The sequence below is a fragment of the Mus caroli genome, chromosome 6 (genome assembly GCF_900094665.2).
Source record: "Mus caroli chromosome 6, CAROLI_EIJ_v1.1, whole genome shotgun sequence".
NCBI lineage: Eukaryota > Metazoa > Chordata > Mammalia > Rodentia > Muridae > Mus > Mus caroli.
This window is the reverse complement of record NC_034575.1, coordinates 78,640,212-78,652,562: the sequence shown is the minus strand read 5'-3', so window position 1 is coordinate 78,652,562 and position 12,351 is coordinate 78,640,212. Positions and strand designations below refer to the sequence as shown.

Sequence of the window (12,351 nt, the reverse complement as noted above, 5' to 3'; positions counted from 1 at the left end):
ACGGGTTGCGTCTGGAGACTAATCTTTGCCAGCTGCTTGTATTCAGTTATTCCATGTGTGCATAGTAAATGATAAGGCTCTCTATATTGTTCTGTACTCCAGAAAGGATTTCCTTGCACAGATTTTTTTTTCATTCCAGTGACTTCTATAAATACATCTTTAAAAAACTACGAGGCATTTTATGTAAGTGGCCAGCATGAATGTACTTCGAGGTGTGTGTGTGTGTAATGTATGCATGTCTCTGTGCATACAGATGCAGAAGCCAGAGCAGGACTTGGAGGTCCTGATCTATCTCTCTTCACTTTATTCCACTGAGACTCTGCTTCTTACTGAACCTGAAGCTAGAGTTGGGACCAGCAAGCTCTATTAATCCTATTGACTCACTTCCTTGACCCACCACGCACAGTGTTGTGATTACAGATACATATGGCCAAGCCTTGCCTGGGATTTGAACTTATGTCCTAATGTTTATACAACAAGCATTCTTACTCACTGAGCCAACTTCTCAGCTCCTAAATACAATTCATGATCAGCATTTTCCTTCCTACTAGTTCCCAGCATGTGCCAATTTGGTTATTCCTGGTTTTTCAGGCATTGATCTTCTATCTGATTGAGCATTATGCTCTCAGGACGGTCTAAGCTTCATCTCCTCAGCTGCATTAGAAGTTGGCTGCAGCCTTCCAAAAGAATCCCAAAGTAGTGACCCCATCACTTTGACTTTCTAATTAGATGTGGCCAAGGATGTGTCATTTGTACCAGTATTAACCTCTGCTGCTGAGGGCTGAGGGCTGTGTTCATCTATGGGCATAAAGGTAAGTATTTTGGAGGCAGTTTGAACGTACATCCATTTAACAAAATGGTAGTAGCTCAGGATGACTCAGAGCTCAGGCCTATGAGTGCTGAGTCATCAGTGTATGGACAGGTTTACAGTGCCAGGCTACGCTCCATAGTATGGAGTGGGCTTTGTATCTAAGCAGGAAGTAGTTGGTGACCCCTATAATATTCGTACCACTATTGCACCAGTGGGTAGATCTTGGTAGTCTAGTCATTACTTTAGCCCACAGAGTTCACAGCGATGGATGACCTGATTCCCTCAGTAGCCTGCATAGGGTCTTCTGTCACTATGAAAGGCAGCCAGTAGGGAGAAAGCTTCCAGGTCAGAGGCAGCTTGATCTCTCCATGCCCTGTGACCCAACTTCAAAATCTCAAAGGGAGGAGGGGGCACCACTCCTGATACTGAGAATTTTGCTTGATAATCTCTTGTATGCTGGTGAGCATTATCCCCTTCATGGAGAGCAACTGCATTTAAACTTTATATATATTTCTATTTTATGTAAAATATTATATTTATATAAATATAAACCACACACGCACGCGCGCGCACACACACACACACACACACACACACACACACACACACACACACGTATATATCTTATAAAATACCAAGTTTCCATGTGACATTTTTAAGCAGTCTTAGTGTCAGTTATCCCCTTTGCATTTTCTCCTCTGTTCTGCTCCCTCATCCTGCTTCCCAGTGAGCCCTGGCCCCATTGTTCTCTTCGCCCCCTCACACTACCCGTGTCCCATTAGTCTTGGATTCCATGCTACTATCTCTTCTGTAGTGTCAAAGAATTCTTCCTTCTTGGCTTAACAGCTTCTCATCTATTCTGATGATGAGGCTATGGGCCCTGGGCTATGTTTATAAATGCAGTGAGTATGGGGGAAAAGATGAAGCACAATAGCCAAATAATACACATATCCACATTTCTTGGTCAAAGCCTGAAGGAGCTTGGCAAAACAAAACAAAACAAAATGAAACAAAACCCACTAATCAATCTCTCTCTCTTTCTCTCTTTCTCTCTCTCTCTTTCTCTCTCTCTCTCTCTCTCTCTCTCTCTCTTTCTCTCTCTTCTGTCTCTCCTTGAAATAATAAAAAGGTAGAAAATTTCAGAAGTTCTTCAGAGGTGTGTTTTCTAATACTTTCTTTTACTTTTCTAATCTCAATCTCTGCCAAGCACTGATTTTTTCAATTGTTGTTATTAATAAGTAAAGAATACAAATGTAAAATTTTAGCTGATTCTGATGATAGGTTTTGAAAGAAGAGAAAATGTTGTAATATTGACAGTGTCATAATTTTCAAAAGAGATTTAATTTTTTTAACCCATTTGAGTGTTTGCTTGCTTGCATGTATGTTCACTATGTGCATGCAGTGCTCCTGGCCACCAGAAGAGGGCACTGGGCTCCTGAAACTGGAGCCAATCTCTCCAGCCCCAGCAGTGCCATAAGTTTATAGCTTCTTGTTAGAATTGGTGCAGATGTACACTTATGTTAGTTAATACATCCATGCTCACTCACATGTCCACAGCAGTTCCAAGTATTTTATCAAGAATGATACTACTTTCTCACATAATCTCCTTTGAAGACTACAGGGAGTATATGGATTCAGATTAGGCATGTCTTACTTAAACTATACCACAAAGTTATGGACATAGCAGTGTAATTAGCAGGAAAAGACATATGATCATCATAACAAATGAATTAATGATGCTGAAATCACCCTAGCTGCCTGAATTGCTTGGAAGTCTTTCTCATTTTTCTTCTTCATTATAGACTTTCTTGGTGTTGGTGGTAAATTCTCCAATGAAGAGAGTTTAGCTCTTTCATCTCTTTTGTCATTCAGGGCATTGCTCTGGTGCCTCCTGGACTGCTGCCACCATGCAACCCATACAGCCCAGGTAAGAGTAATCAGCCTTAGCAACATCCCCTTAAAAACTACTGTGCATGTAATGGAAGTGGTGAGGGGAAATGCTTTAAGATAGAGACAGCTTTGAGATTCCTAGCAGCTGGGTATATGGAACCTGAAGTGGCCCCTAGAGGCAGGCAGGACTTCTAGGGAGGGAAGAATTTTCCTGCCTACAAGAGGTGCAAGAAGAAAGATGGAACAGAGATTGAGGGAGTGGCCAACCAATGACTGGCCCAACTTGAGATCCATCCCATTGGCAAGAACCAATCCCTGATACTATTAATAGTCTGATATGCTTGCAAAAAGGAACCTAGTCTAAGTGTCCTCTGACAGGCTCCATACAGCAAGCAGCATACCTACCCAAGCAGATGCAGAGACCCACACCCAGAGAACAGGCAGAGCTCAGGAAGTCTTATGGAAGAGTTGGGGATGGATTGAGGAGCCCTAATGGGATAGGGACTCCACAAGAAGACCAACAGAGTCAACTAACCTAAACCCTTAGGAGTTCCCAGAGACTGAACCAATAACCAAAAAACATTCAAGGGCTGGACCTAGGCCTCCTGTACATATGTAGTAGATGTTCAGCTTGGTCTTCATGAGGGTCCACAGCAACTGGAACTGATTCTGCTGTTCCCTAATGTGGGCTGTCTTGTCTGGCCTCAGTGGGAGAAGTTGTATCTAGTCCTGCAGTGACTTGAGATGCCAGGGTGGCTTGGTACCCAGGAAGGACTTCCCCCTTCTCAGAGGTGAAGGGGAGGAGAGAATGTGGGGAGGGGCTGTGTGTGGGGGGGATGGGAGTAGGGGACTGTGGTTGGGATGTAAAGTGAATAAATAAGTAAATTAATGGAAAAAGACAATCTTTTCTTCTTTATTCTCTCATCTTTTCTCTGTGATGTTTGCTCTAGTGGGTAGAGTTACTTTTGGCCACACTTGAAATCTTTGTTTAATACTTTTCAATCAAAGCCACTTTTATAGGACCCCCTAGGTTAGATCACTGTCTTGCTAGATCAGCCACAAGCAGGCTACTGAGTTACTAATTAGGGAAGGACTCAACTGCAAATTAGTATTCATGATGAGCCCAAGCACCCATTTTTGTGACATTATTGCATTGGCATAATTTTCTATTACTGCAGATTGTAAACATCAGCAGAGAACATCAGAAGAAACTCAGCTTATTCTCCTGGGATCCAGGGAGGCAGCTAGAAGCAGCCTACTCAGAAGTTAAGTTGTCTACCTATCATATCTACTTGTCTAACATGCATTGATTTATTATCTATTAATCTATTAGCTATCATCATTTTTATATATCTAGCTATCCATCAACCAATCATCTACCTATAATATATCCATTTCAATTATCATCTACCTACATATTTATCATCTATCTATCATCTCTTTATATATTTTAGATATATATATCATCATAATTATCTACTATGTATCCATTTATCTATCTATTATCTATCTGTCTATCTATGTATCATTATTTATCTATGTTTATACTCCCTTTCTCTATCATCTACCTATATTAGCTATCAATCAGCCAAAAAATCACTGTATCTAAATTTCTATTGTTTTTCACACGTATTCACATCATGTTGTAAAGATATGCTTAATAGGAAATCATTTATGGTATCAGAATGATATAGTTATAAAGTATATGTGAAAGTCTCCGAGGAATTATGAAAAGATATTACAACTCATTCATGACAAAAGGCCATACATTTTAGCGTTAATGAAATGCCATATTTCCCCTACCAGCTAGGAAAAATCCCAAAGCTTTAACAATATATTCGGTGGGTATGCAGTGGAGGAGTGAGGACTCCCACACATTGCTAGTGAGAATGTACCTTGATGCAATTCTGTCTAGACAACTGCTCATATTCCACCATTGATTGTTTGTACTTTAGACATCCTTACAAGATAGATGTAAGTGACGTAGCCAAAAGTTGGAAACCATCCAATTCCCACCAATTAATGACTGTAGAAATGATGGTGAAGGTTTGAAGACTAGAACACTGTGTTCTCAAATAAGCAGAGAAGCCCTTTGTGTGTTGGCACAGAAACATTTCAAGATTTGTTAAGATATAAACAGGCTGCAGAATAATATGCACAATAAGTTGCATTTTGTGAGATGATATTTGTGCTGAATCATATGAATATGTCTCCTCAAAAAATGAAGAATAGTATTCATTTGGAAGAATATTCATCAGTGTATATGCAGTGAAGCTCTTGTCATCTGGAAGAATATTCATCAGTGTATATGCAGTGAAGCTTTTGTCAACTTGACACAAACTAGAGAAGTCCAAGGAGAGGGAAACTCAACTGAGGTAATGTCCTTCTGCCTCCAGATTTCTGCCTGACTTCCTCGACTGTAACGTGGAAGTGTAAGCTGAATAAACCCTTTCCTCCCCAATCTGCTTTTAGTCATGATCTTTATCACGACAATAGAAACAAAGTAAGACATCAGGGTAGTTGGAACAGGAGTCCATAGAGCTTAGACAGTCATAGGAACGTCTACTATACTCCATAATATGTTCATCTTTTAAAATGAAGAATAAAATTGTAACTGATTTTTCGGAAGTGAACATCTGTACATGTGCATATTTTTGAGGCCTCAAGTCTCCTGTCCACCAACAAGAGCTGTGGCCCTTCTAGAGACAAGAATTTATCTTATCTTTCTTTAGCTAGTTGGGAAAACTCAAGGTGAAGTGACTCATAGGAGTTAGCATTGCAAAAACAAGAGGTCTGGTAGGTGACAGAATAGGCGAGGATCAGGCTGCTATGATTTATTTAAAGGCAAGTTTCTGTAAGGAGCATCATCATAGACAGAGGCTATACCTCAGAAGAAAATCTCTCCTACTTATTCTGGGTAGAATATTTTGGTTCATCCTAGAGAAAACATCTTTTTAATAGCTTGCAGCAATAAGAATCTTTGTATTGCATTTAATTTTAGGTTGAAAATATGAAATATACAGTGCCCAAATTAACAGATTACCTGTTCTTACATCCTTTAAGCAAACACAGATGCCACAATCATCAAGTTCAAGAAGTACAACCACAGTGTCCCATCAGAGGAACCCCAAGGGCCTCTTCTCCATCACACCCCTGTCCTTTCTGTAGGAGAAACTGGGACCTTTGCTCTCAGGGTGTCACTTCCTTGCTGGAATTCAATATTCTTCTAATTCATTAGATATTTCAAGGATGTCACTTTGTTATGCTTATTCTAGAATTTTGTAGGAGCCACCCACAGAGCTTCATTTTGCTGGGTTTATTAGTGATACAGGGTGCATCATTAAAACATATTTACATATGAGGTCTCTCCAGCTTAGGTGAGTATGAATAGTGCTGCCTGAGAAGGCTGCTCTCTGCATTCAGTTCATAGATGCATGAGCTTTGCTGGGGTAATTCATTATCACTGAAGGAAATTTCTGGGCATGCATAGCTTATGTTTCTCTAGATATGATTATATCATTTTACAATGTGATTTTGCAAATTTAGATTTTTTTTTCCTAGCAGCCAACAAAAGTTTTCATTGTTTCCATCTTTGTAGAACTTAGAACATTCAAATTGGGTCAAGCCATCAGCTAGTCTGAGGGTGTGTTTCATGACCTCCTTATGGTTTGAATTTCTGTTTTTCATGCACACTAAATTAAGTTAAATGCCTCTTTATAAACCAATTGAACATTAGAACTTACTTTGTAGTGTGCGTGTTTAATAGTCTATTTTTTATCCTGAGATACCTGTCTTTCACAATTCTTCACTGAATTTGTGTATTATCAAAGGATCTGAGTGATGAATGTTAGCTTTGGAAGGTCACCATGTAGGCAGAAGGCATTTATGATATTTTACACAATACTTCTATGTAATTAATTTCTTGGTACAAACGATCTGTCAGAAATGAAGCCTAAGCACCTGCTTAGCCTCCTGTCTTCCTGGCAGCCACCTGACTGATGAATGGTGCTGATATCAGCAGTCAGCATTCATTAGACCTTTGCCACATGTGGGACCCTCACCCCTACACTTCATATGAGTTATTTGCTTCTTATATTAGTGACATGTCTTGTTGCTGTGACAAAATGTCTGGAGAAAAAGCAACTTAAGAAGGAAGGTTACTTTGGCCCACACTGTGAGGAGAGATAGTCTATTCTAGAGGAGAAAGCATGGAGTCAGGAGTCCAAGGCGGTGGTCACCTATAGTGGCATCTATAGTCAAGAAGCAGAAAGAGATAAATGCCCACACTCAGCTTTCTTTCCTTTTAAATTCAATCCTGGATCTTAGCTCAGGGCTTGGTGCCACACATGTGCAGGCTGGGTCTTCCTTTCTCAGTTAAACCTTTCTGGGAACCCTCTCCCACCTAGAGATGTGATTTCATGGTAAGCCTAGATCTTGTCAAACTAACCGTTAGGATTAGCTATCACACTTACGTCTCCTAATACTCCCATATGGAGTATACTAGCAGACACGAAGCCTTAGAGGAACTGACTCGTAATGATTGAACTGGAAGTGATAAGGCTGGGGGCTGACCTCATTGAACAGGAGCCACCTGTTCTTCCCAATGCCTCAAAACAGAGTTTCCATCTGATATCAACATTAGGATTATTATGCACTATGGAAAGCACAATCATTAGTTCTAAAAAAGAGAATATAAACATGTTAAAATTCAAGCCTCTAGAAATAGAGCACCAACCATTATAGAGGATACCAACACACAGAAAATAGCACTTACTGTAGAAACTGTTATGCTCTTGGATTATGTTTGTATCATAGTCAATGTATGGATGGATGGCAAATAGGTTTTTTAAACTTAGTATTAGAAAACAAAGGTATTATATATCTCTTGAGTAAATAATCTCAAATGCTCACAATAACCATTTCTAATAACCATTAACTCGACAAAACCTAGAATCATTCAAAAAAAGATCATGATTAAATAATTGTCTTTGTGTGGTTGGTCTGTCTTTTGAGGATTGTCTTGATTGTGTTAATTGACATGGAAGGGCCCAGCCCACTCTGGGAAGCACCATGCTCTAGGCACATGGTGGAGCTATGTAAGACAGCTGAGTATTAGAGAGTCAGAGAGTGGGCCAGCAAGCTGTGCTCATCTGTGATTCCTGTTTTAAGCTTCTGCCTTGAGTTTCCTCAGTGATGTACAGTGACCTGAGAGCGTGAGCCAAATAAACCCTATCCTTCCGGAGCTTTCTATTGGTCAGAGTGCTTTATTGTGGTGACAGACTGAAATTAGAACAGTAGCTGTGTAAAATAAACAGTGACAGCAGACCGACCCACACAGCCATAACACCTCCTCCCTCTTGAGTTCTCAAAACCAGGAAAGATGATAGTCCCACTGCATTGTGCTGAGCCTCAAAGGAAATTTCTAGTCATTAATAAATGCAAATCAACAAGATGTTCTCCAGCAAGTCTCTAAGTATCACTGTTTGTTGACTAAAACCCCACAGTTGTGTGGGAAGAGCAAGCTATTCAGAGTTCAGTTTTAAATTTGTTGTAAGAATAAAGAACTTGTGTGTATCTTGAAAGGTAGCTCGGTTTTGTTTTTGTTTTTATGAAGAATTTTAACAGAGGTTTTTTGTTTCCTTGCTTGGAGGAAACCTGGCTGGGTCCTGTTCACAGGTCTGTACATTTGGCGGACCCATACCCTTTGTCCCACTGAGACCTTGCTTGTATTTATAGCTTCCCCATAAAGACTTATTTTACAGCATCTTCCTATAAGATGACCATTCACCCTCCACTGCTTCGTGGATCAGATGTGTTTGTCCGTGTCTGGAGAGCCATGTCTCAGTCTTATGCATTGCTTCCTGGCAAGCCACTCTCCTATGCTCCGTGTAACAGACACATCAGAGTGACTGCGTGACAGGCTTTGGAAGTCTCAGATCTAAGCGGCACGACAGATACCATGCTTTATCTTAGCATTTGTTAAATTTAAAGGCCATACAATTACACTGTTGTCCAGTGAATTCCGTTCATAAGTCCCGTTTGACATTTGCTAGTTTACAACTCGAGACATGCCTCATTTCATCTGATACTCATGACGCTCGTTTACAGGAAACAATGTTTTATTTTCTTCCATTCGAGGAAAGATGAGACGTTGTGATCACACAGCTAGTGGCAATTCATAATTAAAATCACAGTTCTTCAGTTTGTAGCATCAGTACTGTTTTTGATTCGAATAACAAGCCTGAGTTTGGACAAATTCAGTGAGTTTTTCCAAAGACCCAATTTATCCCGGTTCTCTCAGTCCACAAAAATTGATGTTTATATAAGTTTCATATCACCCTTCAGCTGGGTGGAACAAGGTAAAGAATAAGGAATTTTGGTGTTGCCTCCAGGGCAAGAAGCATTAGGGAAAATTCCTAAGACATCTTGTAAAAGAATGTTAGTGACCAGCCCTCCTCCTACAAGACAAGCAGGCTTGCTTGTCGGTGTTCTGCAACCCCTAGACACTAAGAAGTCCTCAATGCTTGCATCTCATCGGGATATCTCATTTCTCATTCTATAAACTCCTATGAGAGCCTTGGATTGATGCTTCCCTCGAGACAGCTTATGAGCTAAGAGATTCAAGGGTAGTGACATTGTTTAGGAGGAAGAAAGGGGGCAGGGAGTGGGGCTGTGGTATATAGGAAAGAGGGATTGTCTATCACATGTGTCCTATGGTACCAGCTACCACATGAGTGATGGCCACTTAATTTCATTAGGAAATTGCAGACAGTGTGAAACACATGCTGCAGAGGGATTGTATCAGAGGGAGAGGAGCAGGCCATTGTAGAGAGATTGGAGCGGAGGCATTCCCACCTTCCAGCATGCTGTGTCTGGTACAGTGACATCACAGAGACATAGACCCTGGCAAGGAAGCATCTTAGACAAAAGGCCCAAGAGGGATGGTGGAGCACCCAAAGGTCTGTTGTTTCAGGAACCTGGGATGGACCTGTCGTGGCAACTAGGTCTTACTGATCTTAATAAGTCTTTCACAGTATTAGGGGGCACCATCCCCTAATAGTGGTAGACATATCAACACCATGTCAGAGCAGTGGATGTGAGGAAGTCAGGCAGACACGTGTGAAATCTTCACTGAGACAAGAATAGAGAAGTAAAAAGGAATGGGTTAGGACAGCACAGCACAGAGCAGCTTCCAAGCTGATCACAAGCCTAGCAAATCTCTACTCACGCTTTCTCGTAAGTCCTGTTGGGATGTTCTGGCCACTCAATCATGCACACGACTCTGCTGGGCATGGTCTCTGTGGTGGAGTAGTAGCCCTGTGGGAAGGCCAGCAGGAGAGCCAGGACCCAGATGACAAAGATGACCACTTTGGTAGCAGTGGCTGACAGCCGGGGCTGAAGAGGGTGGATGATGGCCATGTATCTGCAGAACGGAAGAAAGGACAATGTTCTGTCATCATGTGCTTTTCCTGCCCACAGAAATGCCTAGAAACCCACTGGTTTACAATATTTGTGTTTGTATAGAGGTCAGGAGCCAACCCTCAATGTCCTTCCCCAGAAACCATCTATGCCGTCTTTTGAGACAGACTCTCTCTGCACCCTGGGGCTCAGCATTTAGGCTAAGCTAGCTGGTCATAGCTAAGCTATAGGGATCTGCCTGACTCTACCTGCATAATGCCAGGATTATAGGTGTGCACCACCATGCTCCAACTCTTCCACATGAATTCTGGGGATTAAAGTCAGGTCCTTTTCAGGGTGGGTGGGGGAGAACTTGAGGGATGGCACGGAGGTTAAGGCCTCAAGCTCTATAACTATGGATACTGAAGGTCAGATCCCAGCACCTATGCAACAAGCTGGGTGTCTCCACAAATGCCTGTAACTCTAGGTCCCAGGGGATTGGGTGGAGGATGACTGCTGGGGCTGGCTTCCGTCCTGGCCAAGTTATGAGCTCTGGGTTCAGGAGAGACCCCGGCTCAGTGGACTAACTCAGGTCCTCCTGTTTATACAGGAGGCACTCAGTGACTCCGCTCAGTGACTGGGCTCTCTCCCATGGCCCCTCTCAGTGATTATTTATAGGTATTGTCTGAACTACATTTTATGGTCTATCCTTAGACTATCTGACTTATGACACACAATGTTAAAAACTCATAAGGAATGTCAGATAGAGTTTTCAAAAGTTAGGAACCCATCTAGCACTGCTCTAAGAAGGGTTTTCAGTATTGACATGCCTGTAGTGCATATCGGATGGCCAAATGCGTGTCAGCGGCTTACAACATGAGAAAAACGACATGTTGTAAGTACTTCCAACATCAGGAGTTTTATTCTTGAGGCTAGGAAGATGATTCCGTGGTTAAGAGCCTTTACTGTTCTTCCAGATGATCTGAGTGGGGTTCTTAGGACTTCCACTGGATGGCTCACAACCGACCCGCACATCATTCCAGCTCTAGGGGATCTGACTCCCTCTTCTGGCCTCCTTGGGCAATTGCATTTATATGCACATACACTCACACATATACACATACATATACATAATTAAATAAAATAAACAGAAAAAAAAGGAATTCCCCCCCCTTTCCCTCCTGGTGACAGAGACTGAACCCAGGACCTTGTTCTTGTCAGGCAATTGCTCTATACTGAGCTACATCCCCAGCCTTCTCTTATGCACTGTTGGGATTAAGGGACACTGTTGATAGGAATACAGGTAAGCACTACAGAAGAGGTCTCAGTCTGCAAAGCTGTGCTATAATGGTACCATGAGGTGACATGGCCTTGTGACCCTGCAGCTGTTTCAGCTTGTGGAAACATGCGAATGCTTGTGTAACAATTAAAAGGCCAGATGCATTTTCAGACTACATCCTCCTTTGACAGAGTGTGATTGCAGCTGGTTTAAGAGTTCTTATGCAGCATTATAAAAGCTTAGCGATGAGCTGGGTGTGTATTAAGGGCTCAGCTGGGAGAGTGGCGTCAGCTCCCACCTGGGCGATGGGGTGTGATTTCATGAGGAAACCCTAGACACAGTGTAAAACACAAACCTCAAAGGGATTGCACCAGAGGGAGGGGAGGGGGAGGGGGAGGAGGAGAAGAATGGGGGAGAGGGAGGAGGAAAGGGAGTTCATTGCTCTGCTCCACTAGTAACTTTTGAGAACTTTTGGGATGGAAACATGCCCACCATCTGTCATACATAGACCTGAACTCCAATCTTCATAGTTGTAGAGCATGAGGCCTTAACACAGGTATTTACATTAAAATTCATAACAGCAGCCAATTTACAGTTTGCAGTAGCAATGACAATAATGTTGTGGTTGGGGGTCACCACAACCTGAAGACCCTGTACTAAAGGGCCACGGCACTAGAAAGCCTGAGAACCATCGTCTTAGAAAGTCAGCCATTCTGGGGTCCCCTCACACCTGTGGTCTAGATTTAAAGATGTCACCCTGATAGGCTGTCCCCATGTCCAAAGCTGTGTATAGCTTCTGAGGTGCCACAGAGATCTGAGGCAAAGTAGACAGGATAATCTGCACTTCACACCACACAATGATCCTGCCTGTCCCTTTGATAAGGTATTCCTGGTGTGTATTTTTCTTACAAATTTTATTGATCCACTTATTTAAAAGGTGCACTTCCCTCTCAGAGTGGGATGGTATTTTACA

General features: G+C 42.0%; 1 protein-coding gene across 1 annotated transcript in view; it reads right to left on the bottom strand.

Annotated features, from left to right (window-relative positions):
* The window catches only part of Tacr1 (tachykinin receptor 1), a 155,929-nt gene that overhangs the window by 56,095 nt on the left and 87,483 nt on the right, over positions 1–12,351 (bottom strand). The window contains exon 3 of the mRNA XM_021165090.1: positions 9,930–10,124. Within this exon, the coding sequence (XP_021020749.1) occupies positions 9,930–10,124 (195 nt within the window). The remainder of the gene's footprint in view (positions 1–9,929; positions 10,125–12,351) is intronic.